The following is a 23576-nucleotide window of genomic DNA, read 5'->3' as shown; positions in this document are numbered from 1 at the left end:
CCCTGAGTGGGACGTGTATGCCCAGACGTGGGTCCCGTGCTCTCCATGCCACTGGATTCGAGCTATCCTGGCTGATGAGGGCTGAAAGCCCGAAACCGGTCCTAGGATGCTTGTTTTCAGTCCAAGGAGGACCTGGCCTGGCAGTTCGGGCTGGACTGTTCCCATTGGGTGCAGGGTCAAGACTGATTTGCATATGGCTGGGTCCAAACTGCAATGGCATGGTGAGCAAACAAACAATGGATTTAGGCCCAGATCTCTGTACTGAGGTGAATGTGTGACAGTGTTCTGCATTCTGTCCATCACTTGTTCTTTTTGCATTTGTCACCCCGAGTGGGACGGGTATGCCCAGATGTGGGTCCCGTGCTCTCCATGCCACTGGAGTCAAGCTATCCTGGCTGATGAGGGCTGAAAGCCCAAAACCAGTACTAGGATGCTTGTTTCCAGTCCAGGGAGGACTTGGCCTGGCAGTTCAGGCTGGACTGTTACCATTGGGTGCAGGGTCAAGACTGATTTGTATATGGCTGGGTACAAACTAGGAATGGCATGGTGAGCAAAAAACACAACGGATTTAGGCCCAGATCTCTGTACTGGGGTGAATGTATGACATTGTTCTGCAAATCTGTCCATCAATTGTTCTTTTTGCACAGGTGGGTTGGGCGCATGGCCTGGTTCTCATTTTAGGTCAGTCAGACTTATTGACTTTTTAAAGGGTCAGAACACCAAAAAATAAAAGAATTGGCCTATTGGTTTTATGGCGGGTCCAGGATATCAACATATATGAACCACATTTATTGTCTTTGTCAAAAATGACCAATAATTCAAATGAAATGTGTTTTTCATTAATTCACACTTTGAACTGTTTGATAAAAGTGATTGTCATAAAAAATGTAATAAGGTTTATTAGAGAAAAAAACCTCAAAACTCCCTGCAGCCCCCCACAACTTTTCAAAAATGGTTAGTGGTGCCCCTGCTCCTTCTAGGGACACCTCCGAGTTTAAAAAGCCCTCGCAGGGCATTATGGGGAGCTCCTTGGAAGGCGCAGTGAATAATAAATAAATAGCTCCTGCTGCTTTATTATTATGAATTTGTAATTTTTTCTAATATATTTTTTTGATAACCCTATGCACATTGGGACACGTACATCTTCATTGTGCTATGGCGGGCGCTGGGCCCCCACAACTCTGCCGGCTCCCTGCAAGCATCCCCATGTGCACCCGTAGTGGGGTGTCCCAGTGCTCATTTAGGTCACCCCAAAGTATTACTCACATTGGGGACTGTCCCTGCCACCTGGGGTGCAGCTAGAGCTGGCATTGCTCACACACTATGGGAGCAGCTTTCTTTCAACCCATATGGAGGGGAGCAATCCATGCGTTTTCCTGCCAGAGCACACGCAGGGAGAAATGTATGTTATCCCACCGAGTGGGAGCACCTTTCTGCTCTCCTCAGGTGGGAGCACAAAACAGTATCCTGCCTGCGCTCTGGCGAGCAGGGAAACCACTGAGTCCCAGTGCATGGGGTTCATGGGACATCACAACGAAGCTGGCCTGGGGGATGGGAAGCCCTAGGCCGTAAAATGACTTCAGGAGGGGGTCTGCATGTCCCTCTCCCCTTTATTTACATATTTGCCTCAGGGCATGGGATCCTTGGGGCCTCAAGTAGGCTCCTGGAGAGGGTCGTGCACTCCCCCTTTAAATAAATTATTGGCCTCAGAAGATGGCGTCAACGGTGCCTCAAGCAGGCCCCCTCCCCTTTAAAAAAAAAAAGTGTCCGCCCTGGGGGATGAGGTTCTTGAGGACTCAAGTAGGCTCAGGGCGGGGGGCCGCATGCCACACTTGTCTATAAAAATAAATGTGCCACTCCCACCAGGCCATGGCCAGCCCGGGGGGCGGGAGGGGGGGTTGAAAGAGCAGGAGCCCACACAAATTTGTGGTAATTATTTTTTTATCATGTTTGGTCTCAAGAGGTTTTTGATTACAGTGTTCCAATAGTTTCTGGGCCCCTGCTTGACAGATCACTGCAATACTTTCCGATAATGAGTTTTGTGAGGATTCATCAAACTGCGCTAAAGTTATAAGGAATCAGAAAATGCTTCTCCTATGGAAACATTGGCGACCATCCCATCCATTTTCCCATTGGAAAATTAGACCCAGCTACCACCCAAACGGCTAAACTTAATTACTCCCAATTTGGCAGAAAGCATGACTGTTGTGATTTGGTGTACATTCATTCAGTAGTTTTGGGGAAATTAAGGTTTAAAATTATTGTATAAATTACATCTCAGAGTTTCCACAGATCCAACAGATCAAAAGATTCGATTCTGATTGGCTGCCACCATATCAACAAAGATGTGGTGGTAGCCATCTTAGGACTCGAGAGCCAGTTCCCCATCCTAGAATTCCTTTTAAAAAACATATGGAGGGGCAGGGTAGGGATACCCTGCCCCCCTAAGTGTTGGGGGGCCCTGAGTCTAAAAGCTTTATTCTTTTTGACCGAATCCATTGTGCTGTTAAACCCAAAAAATCTGTGTGCTTCTGCCCTTCTTTCTGTTTTAAGGGCCGTAGTGGAGGAGGCCGACCCCAGGGGTCAAAATTGGAATTTCTTTTAAATTGGTGCCGCGAATATGCAAAGAATCCGCGGATCTGCAGTGCAGATAAAAAAAGATGGCATAGTCTGTCCTTTTTTCTATTAAAAAACAGCACAGGACCAGGGCAAATTGTTTTCATTTTTAGGGCGGGGGTGTCGCCCTACTCACAGATCCTCTATGAGGCTCCAGAGACCCCATCTTCCACAACTGGTTTGATAATTAGGGGAGGGAGCACACGCCCTCCCCCAAGCCTACTATGGGGGTGCCAGGGCCCCATCCTTAGAGACCGTTTTTACTATTAGGGAAGGGGATGTGTGGCCCCGCTCCCTGAGTCTCAATCGCACCCCAGGGACCCCATCAGCCAGGCTGTTTTCAATTTGAGGGAAGGAGGCATGCCGCCTCCCTTCCTGAGCCACAGTAGAGCCCTGGAGGCCTCAGCTCCTGGTGCAATTGTTGTTTTACATGGTAGCGGGTGTTGATTCCTCCTCCCTGAGCCTAGATTGGCCTCGGATCCCAATTCCCAGGGCCAGAAGCAAGCAGTTTCCCAGTGAATTAAACTCCTGGTACACTGCTGTTTTCTGCCCAGTAGAGTGTGGGCAAACTCTGCCTACTTTCTCCCAGGCAGAAAACACAACTTTGATCCTACCCAAGTTAGAGCAGTGAAATATAACGCTCCTGTCAGGCTAGAGCAAAGTGAGTGAGCTGGCTCGTGCCAGCACCCCTATGGGTGCTGGCTTTGGAACCAGCATGGGCTGTGGGGCCTTGGGTCACTCCTTATAGCACCCAAAGATTTAGGCAGTGTGTGTGCCCCGGGTGATCAGTAGGGCACCTACTTAAAAAAAATAATCCCTGCTCCCACCAGTGCCTAATATGGGTGTTGGCTGGGGAGCCCGCTGGGGCTGGGGTATTGGGGCTTCCCTGCAGCCCCCAACAATTTGTTAATATGGATACCACAGGTGGGCACGGGTGCACCCATTTTTGAATACAAAATGCTGAGCCTGCATAGGCTATCAGGTCCTAGGGCTCCCTTCGTGGCCCCAAACATTTTTGGTGGTGTGGGCCCCCCAAGCAACATTTAAACCAAAAACACAAACACACACAATAAGTCTCTTGGGTCATTGAATTCATGACCCCAGGAGAGCTTACCATATTTTTAAAGCACTCTCAACTGAAGGTGTATGCTCTTCAGCTGGAGAGCATAGCCCCCTTTTGTTTGGTTCTATAGCTGCACTTTGTAGCTTGAAAATGGTAAGAAAAATTACTCAAGGACAAGTTTATTGTTTTTTTCCCAAAAATAATGCTTTAGTAAAAATAATTTTAGACACACAATATTAATAAACATTGTAATATATGAAATATGCATTTGATTGTAGTTATTGGGGAATTTTTGACAAAGCTAATAGGTCTGCCTTATATTTTGATGTGCTGACCCCTTGCTTGCTCTTTGCTTTTCATATTTTGCTGTTCTGACCCTCTGACAAAGTCGGTAGGTTATTCTTACTTTAAAGGACACTCTTTATATTGTTACATTATGTAGTCAGCTGTGTGCACCCAGAGAGGGGGGTGGGTGCTTGCAGGGGGTTGGCGCAGGGCCTGGCCACAGACTGTTCCCCCACCCCAACTGCATGCACCGACAAAGGCTTTGCGTTGAGAGGGGATAGGTGCATGTGGGGTGTTGGGCCCAGGCCATTGTTTCTATCTTACTTTCTTACTTTCTTACTTAATTCTTCATTCCTCCCTCTCTTCCCTTCTTCCATCAGTTTTCTTTTCATTTTCCTTTTCTCCCTATGTATTTCCCTCTCTTAGCTTCTTTAATTCTCCACATTCAGTATTATGTCTTTCCATTTTTTATTCCAAATGTATACATTTACCACTCTTTCCTCATCCTTTTGGTTTGTTTGATCCTTTTTATATTACCTACCATTGTGTCTTTCTCGGTTTCTTCTTAATCTCTTTTTTCTTCGAATCTCCAACGCTACCTAATTATATTTTCTAGATCATGTCTTTATTTCTCTCCTTGCAGCTCCGTAAGAAGTATGGAAACGTTTTTAGCCTACAGTTCTGCTGGACAAATGTGGTTGTCTTGAACAGATTTGTAGTGATGAAAGAGGCCCTTGTCAACAAATCTGAAGACATTGCTGACCGACCACCTTTTCCAATTTATGAGCATCTAGGATTTCAAGAGCGCAGTGAAGGTGAGTGTTTACATTCCAGGAACTGTGGAAAAAAAGCATAGAATCTGAAAATGCGTATCCGCTGTGTTTTGTCCATTTGGGGTTCTATATATAGCACTTTCTCAAGATCATCCATCTACTTTCAATAATATTGCATTGACCTAATTTTGTATGGAAAGCATGCATTTACTATTTTTAAACACCCATATTATCTTTTGAAGTAAGTATAAGAAGCAATAAAATAGTAGCATATATTTACTGTAGAAAGAAGTGGATGGTCAATCTATTTCATGCAATATTTATTTATTGTAAATCGCCTGCACTATAGTGACCTGCCACCACTTTTTATTTCGAGCCTAGAGTCAGCGCACAAGCGCTGCTCAAGGGAAGATCTGGGGTAGTTCAGTATGGGAGAGAAGCCCCACCCACTACCCTGCCCATATTTTCTATTGGCTTGTATGTTTATCCTTCCTAAATGCTGGCTTCTGGTCCCTACATAGGCTTTTTAGTCCCTCCTTAGTACAATGGTGTCGTCATTTGTAACCTCCCATGGCTACTGGCCCCTTTACTTGTTACACGGTAGGTGCCCTTTTTTTTTTAGGTCGAGTCTGGCCCAGTGCTGCTCTGTTTAGTTTCATGTTCCCGCCCCCCTCCCGGTGTCTGTGTTCCTTTTGTTTCCGCCCCCCTCCCTCTGTCCGTGTTCTCGCAGCTCGTGGGCCATGGACGTGCACTTAGTGACCGCCATTCACAGCACTCCCTTCTCTGCAACAGAATGCAGTGCCTCCTGCAGCGCTGCAATGGCATGCTCCCAGTCCTCGAGGTGCACTCACCCAGCCCCTCCAGCACTGCAGTGCATGCCCTGTCAACTCACCTCGATACCAAAGGGGATGATGGGCAGAGCACTTGGGCAAATCAAACACTCACCCCCAGTCAACTGATCTGGGTTTAATCCATCATCATTCTTTAGCTCACTCCACCACCCCAGTTCAGACATGGCCATATGCAAATCAGTCTGACCCTGTGCCTCATGGGAACAGTTCAGCCCGAACTGCCAAGCCATGTCTTTCCTGGACCGTAAACAAGCATCCTGGGACCGGTTTCGGATTCATAATCCTCATCAGCCAGGCTATCTTTAATCCAGTGGCAGAGTGAGCAAGGGACCCACGTCTGGGCATACCCTGCCAACTTAGGGCGAACAAAGCGATACCAAAGTGGATGATGGACAGAGCGCTCACCTGGTCCTGACGAAACCGCCATGTCCTGCCCCAGTGGGCTCCTGCCCCCTCGCCTGCCCTACTGGGGTTTCCCGACCCCTGGAGCTCACATCAGTGCAGATCTCACAGCGCAGGCAGCTTCATGGCTCTGGAGCACTTCCCTCTGCTGCCTCTGGTGGCTCCAGTGGGAGGGAGGCCTCCGGCGGGCTGGTGTCCTCTTCTTGTGTTTATCCTGGGCACCACGCTTTGCTTAAACGCAGCGCCGGCATTCCTAGCTATAACATATTACATGCTTCAGCACAAAAGCTCCGCCGTAGGGTGCCCTCCCTCCCACCACTTAGAACAGGCTCCCTAGTTCATGCACCCCCCATTCCGCTGCTGGATTAAGGAGTTAATACTGGTACAATGATAAAATAAGTAGTGGGATTGCAAATATTAATACCATTTCTCTTAAGGCTTCATTTTGAATTATTCTTTCCAATGCCAGTCTCTCAAGTGCCTAGTTAACGCACCTCCCTCCCCCATCCCCCGATGCCGGATTAAGGAGACTGCCCTTCGTCATCAGCTGAGCTCAGCCTCTCCTGGGATCACCTCATCAGCTGCAAAAACACGGGCCGATTTACAAGCCCCTTGCGCCACATTTGCATCACTTTTCCCTTGTTAAAAGTGACGCAAAAGTGGGGCAAATGGCTTGCAAATCTGCCCCAGGATGATTAGCCGCTAAGCCTGCCTCAGACCTGCCCTCCTCCCCTGCAGCTGCCCACAACACCAAAAAGAGTTGTTGCCAACATGAACTCCGTGCAGTAAGTATTGGAGTCACCCCATGCTGGCCTCGCAGTGGTCTCAGAAATCTAGATTCTGGCAATTCTTGACACGGTGTGACATTGTTGGATTAGAGACAAATGGAATGTTCGATGTAGTTTTACATTGTGGTTGCTATTGGTTCATTCGGTTGGAAATTAGGTATCCAATCTTCAGTGTACCTAGTTTACGAGTGTGTATACCAGAGAATGCTGCCCTGTATTTGTTTGCAGCAGGTTGAAAGGTTGTGTTGATTTAACTGGCCAAAGGTTAAATAATGGCATGATGTCTATCGATCTAGTTTTTTTTAAATGTACTTTTAGTCTTGGGCAATTGACAATACAGTGTGCAATTTTATTCAGATAATCAAATTTCCCCTTCTCCCACTTGCACTTTGTTCTGCAAAATATGCTCTTCTAGAAAGGACTCGTAATCTATTCTGTTTTTGCTCTAAAGTATTAGGTGATTGTGTCTCTCTGTCTACGTTTAGAAGGGGCACATATGCAATCAGCCAGCACCATAAGTGCTGCACACTGAGGTATGTTTACATATTACTACTGCTGCTTAAAGTATATAACTTAAGAAATGGATTATTTATTTATTTATTTATTTATTTTTTGTCCTCATCTTGCGATTACTGTATGATTACAGAGTGTCAGGTGTCTGCCTCTTTGCTCTTTTCCGGCACTGCCCCTTGATCTCTCTTGGCTGGGGAGTATTGACCTCTTGTTTGTTTGAGGAGTTTCCTTTACTCGTTACATATCAAATCTTCTGGCTTTGATCGAGGGGGGCTAGCCACCTTGACAAGTACCATACTTGTCCACCAGAAGATATATCGCATTAATCATAGGACTTAAGTTTGATATTTAATTGGGGTTTAAGAAGGTTTCAAAACTATCCCAGAACTTAAATCTTTTGCTTACATTTCTAAACTTATCAAGTTTGTTGATTCTTATTGCCGAGTTTAGCCATTCTGCGTGAGTTGGGCAAGAGGGTCCTATCCACTTGATACAAATCTCTCTCCTTGCAAGAACTATTAACACAAAGAGGAGATTCTCCTGTTCCTTAGTAAGCCCCCCTTCATTACCTGAGTCTAATATCCCAAAAAGAATAAGAGTAATACTCACAGTTAGTTGTTTGGACAGGATAGTGCTCAGGGTCTTACCGACTTGATCCCAAAACTCTTTCAATTGAGGGCAGTTTTTAAACATGTGGATGTCGTCTGATTTTTCCTCTCCACATTTCGGGCATTTCTTTATTCCAGCATTTTTAAATTTCGAGAGTTTTTTTGGTGTCCAGTACGCCCTATGGATTGTATAAAAATGATTTCTCTTCAGAGCCGCAGATTTCAGGTTGGACCAGCATTTATCTACTGATTTTTCCCAAATTAGGTCCAAATCCAAAATTGCAATGTCTTTCCCCCATATTTGGGTTTCCATGTTGACGTTGACATCATTGGGCGTTATCAGAGCCCAGTACCACTTTGCTACTTCTTTTGGTAATCGCATTGTTTTGATCATGTCATCTTCCAGTTTTTCATTACCGTTTATATTGGGCAATGTTCTGGACCAGCTTAGCATCTGATAATATTTAAATTTAGATAGAGTATTGTTAGTCATTTCTTGCAGTTCTGACCATGTTTTTAAGTTTGGACCATTTAGTATTTGACCCCAATATTAGATGTCTGCTCTTTTTAATGCCAGTGCAAGAGTGTCTTTTAAGCATTCTGGGGTTCCCGGAGATTCCCAGATAGGAGCCCATTTACTATAGTACGATATTTGTAGAATGCCTCTAATTTGTGTCCACATCCTTGCAGCATCCCTTAATATCTTGAGCTTTATTTTTTTGAAGTATTTGGGGTGTCCGAACTTGAACAACGCATGATCCTCTGATTTTGTGATTACTTTAAAATAGGCAGGGTAGTATTCATGGCTTTTTAGTAATACTTTAATATTTTTAAATTGAAAAGCTCTGCAGTACTCCACCAAGTCTGGGCTGGCCAACCCACCATCTTTCTTGCTCCTCCTGATCTTTTTCCATGCAATCCTTGATCCTTTTGCTGCCCATATAAAGCTCGTTATGCTTCTCTGTGCTCGAGCTAGTTCAGTCTTTCCAAATTCCATCGGTATCGCGTTAAATAAGAAGGTGAACTTTGGTAAGACAGTCATCTTGATTATATTCGATCTCCCAATCAAACTCAACGGTAGAGAGGTCCATGTCTCAAGTAATTTCCTTACCTCTGCGGCAACTTTATTTAAGTTTCTGTTTGCAATCTTCGCTATATCATGATTTATTAAAATTCCTAAGTACCTTATTTCGTTTTTTATAAAGTTGCTTTGAAAGGTCGTGTTCCATGTCATGACCTCTGTCTTCGTCTGATTCACCAGGTATCCTGAGATTTTTCCGAATGTCTTTAAAGTTTTCTCGATACTTGCCTTGGCTTTTGGATAATCCTCGGTAAAAATCATTAAGTCGTCCGCATAAAGAGCGATTTTTTTCTCCCATGTGCCATGTTTGAATGGGGTAATTTTATTGTTGTTTCTTAGCTTATTTGCCAGTGGTTCGATATATAAATTGAATAGTAAAGGGGAGAGTGGACAACCCTGTCTCGTTCCTCTGGTTATCTTTATATTTTCTGTTAGGCTACCATTAATTAGGACCTTTGATCTTGGATCTTTATATATCTGGTTCACCATACTGATGAAGTGAGGTCCGAAATTGTTCTTGACCATAACCTTCTCAAGGAAGGCCCAGTTGACCCTGTCAAAAGCCTTTGCGGCATCAACAGCAAGTATGGTAAGAGGAGTTTTCTCACTTGTTGCGATATCTATTGCGGTTAGGAGCTCTTGTGTTACTTCATGTAGATATCTTCCTTTAATGAAACCTTTTTGATCTTGATGTAGTAATTTTGATAGTACTCTCCCTAGTCGAGCTGCCATTATTTTGGTAAATATTTTATAATCCGTGTTTAATAATGATATTGGACGGTATGACTCACATTTGAGATGGTTTTTGCCGGGTTTCAAAATGATTGTGATTATGGCATCGTTCCAGGAGTCTGGTATGGTTTTCTGTTGTGTTAAAATTCGATTAATTAGTTTAGTTATATGAGGGAGTAAAGAGTTTTTCAATTTCATATACAATTCGTTTGGTAAGGCATCCGGCCCTGCGGCTTTTCCCTTTTTCAAACTTTTGATGGCATCTGCCACTTCTTCTTCTTGAACTTCTTTATCCAGAGCCTCTCTTTCATTCTCTTCAAGTTTTAGAAGTGCTGCATCTTTCAAGTAAGAATTAATCATTTCATCCGAGGGATTTATATCTTCCGTATATAGATCTTTAAAAAATTTCCAGAATTCCTGCTTGATAGTGTTTTCATCAGAGGTTGAAGTTGTTTGATCATCTGGGATAATACTTTCCACTTTATTTTTAGCTAGATCTGATTTTAGCTTCCATGCCAGCCATTTTCCGCAACCTTCACCAAACTCATGTTTCGCCAGTTTGCTAGAGTCCCATTTTTTCTGTAACCTCTCTTCCAAGATTTGATCAATTTTATGTTTTTGTGTCTGTCTTTTACTGAGAAGATCTTGTTTCTTTTCCTCCTCTTGTTCTGAAAGTATAGCGATGTCTAAGGAGCTGATCTCTGATTCCAGGTCTAAGATCTCTTGTTTTACTTGTTTGTTTTTGTGTGCCCCTAAGCTCAAAAGTTTACCCCTTATAACGGCTTTATAAGTATCCCAGGTTATTTGTTCTGTGGTACCTGACGCATTTAACTCAAAGAAGATATTTGTCTCCGTTTCCAGCTCCTTTATAATTTCTTCGTCTTCCAGCAAAGCTCTTTCAACTGTGAATCTCCTTTCCGTTATGTTTTCTATGATTTGTAATTCTAGTTGTACTGCTGAGTGGTCTGAGAGGTGAGCTGGTAGGTGAGATACTCTTTTCACTTTCTTTGATAGCCCATTACTAACCAAGAAGAAGTCTATCCTTGATTTGTGTCCCAGTTTTTTGTTGTGCAGAGTAAACGGGTGTGATTTTTCTCCTTTGTTTTTCCAAATGTCTACCAGATTAAGATCCCTTTTATAAGTCATAATCCATTGTCTCATCTTCTTTAAATTAGTATGTCTACTCGGTGGTGATCTGTCAAGTTTTAGGTCCATTACTAGGTTAAAATCACCTCCCAATATTATGGGAGAGGTGGTTAGTAATAGTTGTGAGTACAATTTTCGCAGTGGATCAGGGTCATCCAAGTTCGGACCATAATACCCTGCAATAGCAATAGGAGAATTTCCTATTCTAACATTAGCTGTGGCCCATCTTCCTTTACTATCTACTTCTGATCCGGTTATAGTAGCTTTTAAGGACTTTTTAAAGATTATCGCTATTCCTTTAATATTACATTGTTGTGTTGTGCATATTAAGGTGTCTACCCACCATAAGTTCTTAATTATTTGATCCCATTCTTCTTTTAACAGGTGAGTTTCTTGTAATATTATTATCTCGCTTTTCCCGGTTCTTATATACTCTAGGATTTTATTCCTTCTGCTTTTTGTTCTCAGCCCATTCACATTCCAGGAAAGGATTTTTACATCTCTACATGCACTCCCCATTTATTCTGTTCAATTGTTGAGATTTATGTTTCACTCGTAGTTGTTTTAGTATTCTGAATATTCGCAGATGAGGAATTTTTTGTTTTTTTTCCCCTATTTTGCTCCCCACCCTTTTTTGTGTAGTTTTATACTTTCTAAATCGTGCTTTAAAGTCACCCTCCCCGGGGAAGCCTCCATCTTCTTCTCCTTCGGTTATCTTCATAACCCTTTTGGCTTCCCGATCCCATCCCCGTGATTTTTATCTATGTACAGTTAAAAGAATGAAATTAGTTGGTTGGTTTAAAGCTCCTTCATATTATTTCTATGTTATTTCTATGTTTTTGTCCTTAAGTGTAGATTAAATCTGTTTCTCCTTTACTCTCGTTATATATATATATATATATCTTTCTTTTTTTTTTTTCAGAAATTTATACGGGATGATATAAGTTACAGGTTTATCTAGTAATCTATACGATTTGTTTATGAACAATTAACTCAGAGGTTCTTCTTCGCGCATTTGAGTTCTGATTTGCTCTATCAAGTTTTTCACCTCTTCCGGCTCTCTTAAATTGCGCATTTTATTTCTCCACATAATCCGTAATGAGGGAGGAAATTTCATTTGCACCGTGGCGCCTAGTTTCTGCAGTTCAGACATTAGATTTCCCAATTCCCATTGTCTGGTCTGAGAGGCTTTTGACATGTCTGATCTTATTTTAAAATTCCAACTATCTTTGTTGTACGTCCCTTTTTTCAATGCCTCTCCCAAGATCCTATCCTTCAGCATATATGTTTTGAAATTGACTAAGATCTTTCTAGGGGTTTTCCTTTCTTTGCTTTTTCCATAAGGATCTCTGTGCACTCTCTGTATATCCTCATCTAGAGTTCCTTTATCTGCCCATGGGAAATGTTCCATCAAACGTGCCACTACAAATGCTTTAACATCCTTACCTTCTTGATTCTCCGGGACATTTAAGATTCTTATGTTATTTTTTCTCGCTTGGTTTTCTAAGGATTCCAGCTTTTCATTCATGGTTTTATTTTCCAATCTCAAGGAGTTTATTTCCTTCCTGTTTTTCTCCACCCTTTTGTCCAAACTGGCAACTACATTTTCTACAGCTGTTACTCTGTCACCTAGTGCGTTCAACTTGCTGTCCAATTTCTCGCAAACCTCCTGTATTTTATTTTGTTTCGATTCGGAGATGGAGAACTTCTCTTTCATTTCTACCCATATTTTTTCAAGAAGTTCGTCTGTATGAGTTTTTGTTATATCCTTGTTGAATTCTACAGACCTTGAATCGTCATCTTCCTTATCTTCAACCTCTTCGGTTATATTTGCATTTATATTTGTTACTGCCGCAGAAGAAACAGGGCCTCCCTCCGCCATATGAACTCCTGCTCTCTCTTCTCTTCTCCCTTCTGAACTGCTCTCTTTAGTTTTCCAAATTTCTTCCAAACTCATATTTTCTACCAAGCTCTTTTTCTTAGTTCGAGGTTTTCTCCCTTTCTTAGCGCTGCCTGCGCTCGATTTTCCAGCTCGGATAGGGACTGCTCGCTGTTTCTCTTTTCTTGATGAATGAGTATCTGGTGTTTTGGTTGCAAGTATGGTTGTTATATCCTCTTTCTCTTTTTCCAAAGCTTCCGATGTTTTTTGTGCTTCTAAGGAGCTAAAAGATTCCGAGTTCAGCTCTTGCTGTTGAATTTTAAAATAAGACCTGAGAGAGGGAGTAACTTTTATTTTTACTTTAGATTTCTGGATTGACTCCAAGTTGTTTTCTTCTTTCTCTAAATTATTCTTTAGGTGGCCTCTGAGTGAGGTTTTTTGTTTTTTTCTGCTCACTCTTGGAGTAATGCCTTTCGGAAACTGCTCCTGACTCAAAAACTTTCTATTCCGCAAACTGTAGAAGGATTTCGCTGTGCTAGGCTGACCTTCTGATTGCAGGGGTTCTACTTCGAGTTTGGATTTGGCTTGATTCTTTGGAAGATTTTTTGAATCTTGAGGCGTTTTTTCCTCTGTTTCCTCCTGTATTGGTTCTGTGATTTTACTCATATGCTGATTGTTTGTAGAATTTTTCTCTTTAATGTTTATTTTTGAAATCTGGCAAGGTTGGCAAGGTTGAAAATGTTTATATGTCTGACAGAGCAGGAAATGTTGACAGAGCTGACTATTAACACTGTTAAAGTTATAGCCTGTGTTGTAACATGTGTTTATTTGATAAGCTCTACAATGCAGGTTTTCCAATACCCAAACGCTCTCTACTCTGGAAAGGCTGGAAAGACTGTTTGTTTCTTTCCCCTCGTATTCACACTTTGATCTTCCCAGTCCTGCCCTATTGTAGTCTTTTGGGAGTCTTAACGTGCTCCTGTATTCACTCTTATGCCCCGTCGTGGTTTCTACTGTGTCTCTCTGTCCCTTGCTGCCACTTTCAAACTGCCGCCTCTGTTCCCTGGCTCTGTCGCTCGTGCCCCGGAACTGAAATCTCAGTCTTCCGGAGGCACGGCGGCAACGCGACTTCGCTCCCCTTGCAGCGCTCCACTTCTCCGTACCTGTCTCCTCCACGAAGCGATCTCCGGAGCCCTTCACCTCCTCACGCGCTCCGCGGCTCACTCTGAGGCTCCCGTCCGCTCCGACGACATCCCCCAGGGAAACCGGGTCCGGGTCCAGATCCCGATCAAAAAATGTGGCGCCCGCCTCCAAAGTACCACGAGTGAGACAAGCCTCACCCTTCTCGCCGCTGTTCAGAGAGAGAGAGGGAAGTCCCAGAAAAACCACCATACCAGGCACAACTCACAGGTAGGAGGCTCCGTCTTGAACACTTCACTTGTTTGTTTTGTTTCGGTTGTGGAAGATCTCTGCTATGTTCTGTTCTATTATGCACCGCAATGTACTCCGCACATCATCCGTGCATCTATTTTCACTGCTGCATGTTTGCTTGAGCTTTTTTCCAACCGCTGCTGCGGTAAATCACGGGTGCACCGGGAGCTCTCCGACCGAGCTTCCTACTCGGCCGCCATCTTCCCCCAGCACCTATTCAAGAAATGGATTATTAACCAGGGTTTCATTTTCCACATGCTACTAGCCTGAATAAGGGTGCTGAATACATCATGTGGGGTCATTCCTTGAGGTGATTTACACAATTAACGTCAGTTTTCAAAATGTGTGTTAAGAATCAAAAGCGGAGTTGTAGGGCCCAGCATATGTACGTCCATATAAAACTAACAAAGGATTAAAAACACAAGTGCAGGGTTGTTTAGTATTCAGTATGCATGTTAGCATTGGTAGATGTTTGACTGGCCTGCCTGCTCAAGAATATTTGATGACAATAACTTAATTCATAGCTTCTTTAAGTCCTGGGTGTAAGCCTGGTGTGGCATACCCCAGATTGTCTTGTGCATCTATTTCTTCGCGCTCTTTTGGTCAGGAGGGTGCTCTTTTAGATAATATTTAAGGAAGGCGGCTCACATGCGTGGCGGGAGTGTTCCAGTGATAGAGTGCCAGGAGGAAGACCGATCTGCCAACTGCGGTTAACATGGGGCAGAGAGGGTATGATGATTAATGATGTGGCACCAACGGGACAACAATGGGGTGTAATTATTGTTTGTTTGGTGTGTACCATGAAACCAGGACACGGCCACAGTGGCTACAGATTTGTGTGGTGATTGAGGAAGAGCACACTGTTTCAGTCTTGGTAGTGTTGCCTGCCCAGCTGGTAGCTTATGGCAGAAAGGCATTCTGCTATGCATGTCAAAAGTGAGTTTGAATGAAGAAAATGGTATGGAAATGTGAATAAAGTCTGCAAAGATGTAATAAGAGAAGCAGAGGCAGGAGATGATGTTGCTTGAGTTAGCAGAGAATTGGAGCAAACAATGCACGAAGCAGGAAGAGAAGAGAAGTGTATCCACATGGTCTTGATTTTGCTGTGTGAAATTTTGTGGGGAAAGCATGGTGGGCAATATTTGTGCAATGTGGGTGGTTGGCATATATTGAAGAATTGCCATGGGTAATTGAGGGGAAGAGTGCCTGAATTTAAGGGCAAATAAGAAAAAAAGGTTGCAGCAGTTTGTGAGTTTTAAGTTTTAATTCTGTCTCAATTGCAACTAATTTTTACCTGGCTGGAACAGGGCTGGGGGTGTGCACGTTTTTAATGTTGCATAGTGCCCATATAATCCATAGTTTGGTGCAAGATGTTAAAGGTTGACATATGAGACTTTTCAGGTGTTGTCCAGGGAAGAATTTCATGAGTCAAAGGAACCATAGGCTTGTCTGTAAAGGGGTGAAGAGGATGAAGAGTGGATACATTCTAGATGGTGAAGAATTGGAACCAAGTAAGATGTGGCACCTCTACATTGCTGTATGAAAATGATACCCGGGGGAAAGATATTTGTGGTGCTCCCTTGAAATGGTATTGATTGGAAAAGGGGTAAATTATAGTAAATAGAATTCATGGGTGGGCAGTGATTGGGCTAGGTGAGGCTGTTGGCGAAGATGAGCAGTGTGTTAGTTCAAGGTATTTAGTGTGTTTCTTGACTGATTGAGATGTCCAAGTAGAACTGGGTAGGGGGCACAGGCAGCCAGAAGCATGTGGTCAGACCCAGGATTGGTAGGTGGGAAGCTCTGTGATTTCCCAGGAGGGGGGTTGTGTTTTATATTTAAAACACAAAAGATATTTGGCATCTACTACTTTCCATAAAGAGTTAATTTCTGCGGTCTTGACAATGCTGGTAAAACTACTATACTGAAGAAGTTTAATGCAGAAGACATTGACACCATCTCGCCCATGCTGGGGTTCAACATAAAGACCATGGAGCTCAGGGGGTAAGGATAATTCCTTTCTAAAGTGGATGCTAATGCTCATTCTTTAAACTTTCACATCCATAAGGGGTTGTCTGTTGAGGAATGGAGGGCTATGAACCTGTTACTGATTAGGACTGGGCGTTGTTTGCGTAGCGCCACTACGCACACTACACAGAATTGTGGAAAAAAATGTGTGGAAAACGAGGGCACGTCCTGAGGGTCCGTGTGCCCGGGACAGGGGTCCCTCGTGCCTGGGCAGAGGCCCCGATCTCCCCGGCCTGGTTGGGTTGGAAAGCAGGAACCGGCCCATGGCCTGGGTTTGGGAGCCCCCATCCTACGGCCTGCCAAGAGTCCATCTGCCCGGGACAAGGGTCCCTGGTGCAGAGCCCCGGAGACCTGCAAGGCTCCCAGGCAGTCCTCCCCGGGTGGCTGGGCCCCAGGAGTGCCTGCGGGCCTCACCATGCCTGAGGCCCAGCGTGGGGTTTCGGAGCCCCCCTGAGCCCTGCAGCCCCGGAGCCCTGCAGCCCCGGAGCCCTGCAGCCCCGGAGCCCTGCAGCCCCCAAGCCCTGCAGCCCCCGAGCCCTGCATCCCCAAGCCCTGCGGCCCTGGAGCCCTACAAGGGCAGGCAGGGTGGGAGCCCTCCCGTGAAGGCTCGGGTAGGCAGCTGGGAGTTCTTTCGGTCCCGGCCATTTGGTCGCCCCTTTCCCCTCGGCCATCTGGTCGCACGCAATGCTTTCCAATGGGCGATCAGATGGCCGGTCTTCCCTGGAAGTCCCGATGAGGTGCCATTTGCCTCCCCGATCCCAGCAAGGGCTCCAGGAGGCCGGGCGCCTCCACGCCCTGGGTCCCCTGTGCACTCTGCGTGCGGGTTCCAAGAAAGAGGGGTAGCGTTCCTCCGGATTACATGGGGCAGGGTATGCCCGGGCACTCCTCCCAGGCTGGCCGTTCTCTGCCGCGGACCAGATGGCCTATGCCTGGGCAACACCTCCCTGGGCGTCCGGGGCTCCCTCCTCCAGGGCCAACCGCAATGCTGATTGCCCGGGACGGGCTCCATGGGTCTTGGGCAGTCTTACCCCGGGCGTCCGGGGCTCCCTCCTCCAGGGCCAACGGCATGGCCAAGTGCTCGGGACGGGCTCCGTGGGTCCCGGGCAGTCCTCCCCCGGGCCTCCCTCCTCTAGGGCCAACGGCATGGCCGAGTACCCGGGACGGGCTCCATGGGTCCCAGGCAGTCCTTCCCTGGGATCCCTCCTCCAGGGCCAGTGGCATGCATTGCCGAGTGCCCAGGACGGGCTCCATGGATCTCGGACAGTCCTCCCCCGGGCTTCCGGGGCTCCCTCCTCCAGGGCCAACGGCATGACCGAGTGCCCAGGACGGGCTCCATGGGTCCCGGGCAGTCCTCCCCCGGGCGTCTGGGCCCGAGAGCCCCTGAGCCCTGCTCTGCGTGGGCAGGCGGGAGCCCTACCACGAAGGTTCGGTGTGGGCCATCTGGTTGCACCTTTGCCCTCGGCCATCTGGTCGCACCCAATGCTTTCCAATGAGGCGACCAGATGGCCGGGCTTCCTTGGAAGTCCCGATGTGGTGCCATTTGCCTCCCCTATCCCAGCGAGGGCTCCAGGAGATCGGGCGCATCCACGCCCTCAGTCCCCTCCGTCACTCGGTGCGCGCGGGTTCCAAGAAAGAGCGGTAGCCTTTCTCCGGATTACTAGGAACAGGGTATGCCCAGACACTCCTCCCGGGCTGGCGGTTCTCTGCCGGGGACCAGATGGGCTATGCCTGGGCAACACCTCCCTGGGCATCCAGGGATCCCTCCTCCAGGGCCAACGGCATGGCCGGGCTCCATGGGTCCCGGGCAGTACTCCCCCGGGCTTCCGGGGCTCCCCCCTCCAGGGCCAACGGCATGGCCGAGTGCCCGGGACGGGCTCCATGGGTCCCGGGCAGTCCTCCCCAGGGCGTCTGGGATCCCTCCTCCAGGGCCTTGCGTTTCTCTGCCGGTGACCAGATGGGTTATGCTGAGACAACACCTCTCCTCTGTCCGGGGGGCTCCGGCCCACGGCGTGGCACAGTGCCCGGGACGGGCTCCATTGGTCCCGGGCAGTCCTCCCCCCGGGGGTCCGGACCCGAGAGCTCCGGAGATCCTCCCCGGGGCTGAGGCCCAGCTTGTGGTTTCAGAACTCCCCGGAGCCCTGCCACCCCCGAGCCCTGCAGGGGGCAGGCAGATTGGCGTAATTTTGGTCACAGCCATCTGGTTGCAGCTTTCCCCTCGGCCATCTGGTCACACCCAATGCTTTCCAATGGGGCGAGCAGATGGCCGGGCTTCCCTAGAAGTAACGATGAGGGGCCATTCGCCTCCCTGATCCCAGCGAGGGCTCCATGAGGTTAGGCACCCCTACGCCCTGGGTCCCCCCCGTCACTTGGTGCGTGCGGTTTCCCAGAACGAGAGGTAGCCTTCCTCCGGATTACTAGGGGCAGGGTATGCCGGGACAACCCGCCTGGGCTGGCGGTTCTCTGCCGGGGACCAGATGGGCTGTGCACGGGCAACACCTCCCTAGGCATCCGGAGCTCCCTCCTCTGGCCTGCGGCGTGGCAAAGTGCCCAGGACGGGCTCCATGGGTCCCGGGCAGTCCTCCCCGGGTGTCTGGGCCCGAGATCTCCGGCAGCCCCACCTGTGCCTGAGGCCCAGCAGCCAGGGTCTCTCCGAACCCCTGAGCCCTGCATGGACAGGCAGGAGCCCTAACGCGAAGGCGTCATTGCGGGCAGATGGGAGTCCTTTCGTTCCCGGCCATCTGGTCGCACCTCTCCCCTCGGCCATCTGGTCACACCCGTATGCCTTCCTATGGGGCGACCAGATGGCCTGGCTTCCCTGGAAGTCTGAATGATGTGCCATTCACCTCCCATATCCCAGCCAGGGCTTCAGAAGGTCGGGCACTTTCGTGCCTAGGGTCCCCGGAGCCTCGTGGTGTGCACAGGTTCCCAGAAAGAGGGGTAGCCTTCCTCCGGATTAATAGGGACAAGGTACTCTGGGACCTCTCTCGGCCTAGAGGTCCTCAGCCGGCAGCTGGATGGGCCAGGATGTCGCCCCAGCCCTGGGTCCGTCCCTGGGCCTGCCACGTGGCAGGATGCCCTGGATGGGGTCCGGCGGGCCCGGGGAGACTCCCCCTGATGGGCTGGGTCCAGGGACCCCGGGGAGGGTGGCCTCCCCACCCTCGGCTCCGTCCTGGTTCCTGCCGCGCAGGAGGGTGCCCGGGACGGGGTCCGGAGGGCCCGGGGAGGCTTCTCCTGTGACTCCGGGCCTGGAAAACCCCGGCTGGGTCCAGGGGCCCCGCTGGGCCCTGGGTCGGGTGCTCCGGCCCTGGGCCCTGGGCCCTGTCCCCCGTCCTGCAGCACTGCCAAAGCCCCGGGAAGGGGTTCTGTGGTGCCCGGGAAGCCTCCCCTTGCTTGGCTGGGTTCAGGAGCTCCGGCCGGGGCCCCTGCGGGCCCCGGGAGGGAGGCCTCCCCACCCCGGGCTCTGTCCTGGGTCCTGCCGTGTGGCAGGGAGCCCGGGACAGGGTCCGGCGGGCCTGGGGAGGCTTCCCCTGTGCCTCTTAGCCTGGGAGCCCCGGCTGGGTCCAGGGGCCCTGCCGGGGCCCCGGGTCGGGTGCTCCGACCCTGGGCCACACCCCCTGGCCTGCTGCACTGCCAAAGGCCCGAGTCAGGGTTCCTTGGTGTCCGGGCAGCCTCCCCTTGCTTGGCTGGGTTCAGGAGCTCAGGGGCCCCGGGGAAGGGTGGCCTCCCCAACCTGGGCTCCGTCCTGGGTCCTGCCGCATGGCAGGGTGCCCAGGACGGGGTCCGAAGGGCCCAGGGAGGCATCTCCTGCGCCTCCGGGCCTGGGAGACCCGGCTGGCTCCAGGGGCCCGGACGGGCCCCGGGTCCTCGGGCCCTGGGCCCTAGCCCCCAGCCTGCCGCACTGCCAAAGGCCCGGGACCGGGTTCCGTGGTACCCGGGGAGCCTCCCCTTGCTTGGCCGGGTTCAGGAGCCCAATCTGGGGCCCCTGAGGGCCCCGGGGAGGGTGGCATCCCCACCCTGGGCTCTGTCCTGGGTCCTGCCGCGTGACAGGGTGTCCGGCAGGCCCGGGGAGACTTCCCATGCGCCTCTGGGCCTGGGAGCCCCGGCTGCGTCCAGGGGCCCGGCTGGGTCCAGGGGCCCGGCCGTGTGGGTCGGGTGCTCCGGCCCTGGGCTCAGTGCCCTGAGCTGTTGCTCCACCAAGGGCCCCAGGACAGGGGTTTGTCGGTCCCATGCAGGCCTCCCCTGCTTGTCAAGGTGTCTGCGGGCGTCGGGTCGGAGGGCCTGTCGAGTCCCCCTGACAGCCTCCATGGCTGGGGCCCAGATGAGGCCCTGGGCCTCCGGTCCACCATGCCCCGGGCGCCCGCTCACTCCTTCGTTGGGGCACAGGGTGACCAGATGGCTTCCCTTTCGTGCCCGGCCATCTGGTCGCCCAGATATCCTCGCCATCTGGTCGCCCGCAATGCTTTCCTTTGGGGCAACCAGATGGCCGGACTTCCCTGGAAGTCCCGATGAGGTGCCATTTGCCTCCCGGATCCCAGCGAGGGCTCCAGGAGGTCAGGTACTTTCGCGCCATGGGACCCTCTGTCACCTCGTGTGCATGGATTACAAGTAAGGGGGGTAATTTTCCTCCGGATTACTAGGGAGAGTGTCAGTCAGACCTCCGTGAGGTCTGGCGGTTCTGAATCAGGGGAAGGCAGGACCCGGGCCCGCCCACCGGGACCCCCAGGGGCCCGGGTAGGCACCTGCCGCTCAGCCCCTTGCCGATGGTCCTTTTTCTCTGAGTTTGCTCAGGCAGAGCTCCGTGAAGTCCGGCGATGCTGAGACGGGGGAAGGCAGCACCTGTGGCCCACCCGCCGGGGTCCCCAGAGGCCCGGGAACGCACCTGCCTCCCAGCCCCTTTTCAATGGTCCTTTTTCTCCAAGTTTTTTCCCTCAATCAGACCTCCGTGAGGTCTAGCGATTCTGAATCAGGGCAAGGCAGAACCGGGGCCTGCCCGCCGGGGCCGCCAGGGGCCCGGGTACGCACCTGCCTCTCAGCCCCTTTCCGATGGTCCTTTTTCCTCCCAGTTTGCTCAAGCAGACCTCCGTGAGGTCCGGCGATGCCGAGACGGGGGAAGGCAGCACCCGGACCTGCCCGCCGGGGCCCCCACGGGCCCGGGTACGCACCTTCCTTTTGGGCCCATCCTCGCAAAGAGCTTCCACCCCGCATGGACTGTCCGACTCAAGGGCCCTTTACACCCAGTAGAGTGAAGGCCGAGTGGCCCCGGCAGCTCGTGCCCCCCAGTGGTCTGACCCGAGCAGGAGGGGTCCGGTGGCGCCAGGCTCTCGGATGCTGCTGCCCAGCAGGTCCATAGGCCCCGCGCGCCACACCGTCATCCCTCTCTGTTCAGCACATTTCCACAGCAGCTCGGAACGACCGTTCCGAGGGGTGCCGCTGCTGCCAGGCTCCGGCACCCCTGCGTCTCGCTCATCCTGCGCCTCGGTCCTCCTCTCCCTCCCGGGTGAGAAGGCTTGGCCTACCGGTGCCCATGTGACTGCACAGCTCCACACCCCTCCAGCGAGCCCTCCTGCCCCGGCAGGTGGGCTCGTTCTGCTGACAGGCTCCCTAGAGATGGAGGGCGTGTGCAAAGGTTGCCGGTCGGGGAGATGGGCACGCGGCCCCCGACCCCGTCATCAGGTGCGGCTGCCTGGTTGATCCTGCCAGGAGCATATGCTTGTCTCAAAGATTAAAGGAACCTTCATAGGTTCCACCAAGCTGCACAGCCACATCGCTGCCTGAATCCAATGAATCAAATGCATATGTTTAAATCTCCTTTTTCTATTTTTTCACCATTCAGGGTGACCAGATGGCCCTGCGGGCAGGGTGATCAGATGGCCATGCAGGCTGGCGGCCGGGCTAACTCCAATTTTTGTCCTTCCCCAAAATTCTATAAGTCCCCACTACGTGGGGGCTTAATAGTCAAGGAAAATGGGCTCCCCAGGCAGGCAGTCGGGGAGAGGACGTGGCCTGGGCTTAACCCTCCTTGGTTCCGGCCGGGGGTCTGGGTGCTGGGGACAGGGGTCCACCAGGGCCCGTGGAGGCTCTCCCCAGCCTGGCTAGGGCTCAGAAGCTAGGATCGGGACCAGGGCTTGAGCTTCGTCCGGCAGGCCCGGGGTGCGTGAGCCCCCGTCCTGCAAGCCATCAGAGGGTCCAGGCGCTGGGGACGGGAGTCCACCGGGGCCCGGGGAGGCTCTCCCTGGCCTAGCTAGGGTTCGGAAGCTGGGACCAGGCCCCGGGCTTGAGCTCCGTCCAGCGGGACCCGGGGTGCGTGAGCCCCCTGTCCTACAAGCCATGGGTCCGGGTGCTGGGGACAGGGGGCCACTGTGTCCTGGGAAGGCTCTCCCTGGCCTGGCTAGGGTTCGGAAGCTGGGACCGGCCCGGGGCTTGAGCTCCATTCGGCAGGCCCCGGGGTGCGTGAGCCCCCGCCCTGCAAGCCATCAGAGGGTCCGGGCTCTGGGGATGGGAGTCCACCGGGGCCCGGCCTGGCTAGGGTTCAGAAGCTGGGACCGGCCCAGGGCTTGAGCTCCATCCGGCAGGCCCCGGGGTGCGTGAGCCCCCCGTCCGGCAAGTCATCAGAGGGTCCGGGCACTGGGGACGGGGGTCCACCAGGTCCCGGGGTGGCTCTCCCTGGCCTGGCTAGGGTTCGGAAGCTGGCACTGGGCCTGGGCCCGGGGTTTGAGCTCTGTCCGGCGGGCCCCGTGGTGCATGAGCCCCCCGTCCTGCTAGCCATCAGAGGGTCCGGGCGCTGGGGACGGGGGTCCACCAGGGCCCGGGGAGGCTCTCATCAGCCTGGCTAGGGCTCGGAAGCTGGGACCGGGCCCGAGGCTTGAGCTCCATCCGGCAGGCCCCGGAGTGCGGGTGTCCACCGGGTCTCGGGGTGGCTCTCCCCGGCCTGGCTAGGGTTCGGAAGCTGGGACCAGGCCCGAGCTCGGGGTTTGAGCTCCGTCCGGCAGGCCCCGTGGTGCTTGAGACCCCCATTCCGTAATGCTGGGCTAATAAGTACAATGGACTGCAGCTGAACAAAGTAAATGGCCAATAATCACTCACTACCTGCAAGTCTTTAGCCCCTCTTTGCCCCTCCCATGCCACTGCTTTCTGCTGTGCCCAGAAGACAGCGTTAACATCAGTGCCAGAAATACAGCCAAACAGAACAATCAGACTTGCTGCACTCTTAATATCCAAAGTAGGAGATCCTGCCAGCCTGCCAAAGCCCCTTTAGAGTAACATAAGAAAGGTACATCAAAGTACCTATACAATGAGGCGATTCACTCCCTTACACCTAAATTGAATATTAATGCCATGAATAACCCTCACAGTGGAATGCGTGTTACAAAATCAAAATATAGC

The 23576-nt window shown here is 50.6% G+C and overlaps 1 protein-coding gene across 1 annotated transcript in view; it reads left to right on the top strand.

Annotated features, from left to right (window-relative positions):
* The window catches only part of LOC144753573 (cytochrome P450 2D15-like), a 318479-nt gene that overhangs the window by 35064 nt on the left and 259839 nt on the right, over nucleotides 1–23576 (top strand). Inside the window, exon 2 of the mRNA XM_078641220.1 lies at nucleotides 4608–4779. Within this exon, the coding sequence (XP_078497346.1) occupies nucleotides 4608–4779 (172 nt within the window). The remainder of the gene's footprint in view (nucleotides 1–4607; nucleotides 4780–23576) is intronic.

Source organism: Lissotriton helveticus, chromosome 1_1, assembly GCF_964261635.1.
Source record: "Lissotriton helveticus chromosome 1_1, aLisHel1.1, whole genome shotgun sequence".
NCBI classification, from domain to species: domain Eukaryota; kingdom Metazoa; phylum Chordata; class Amphibia; order Caudata; family Salamandridae; genus Lissotriton; species Lissotriton helveticus.
Note: the sequence above shows the minus strand (reverse complement) of the source record. Positions and strands in the feature narration are given on the sequence as shown.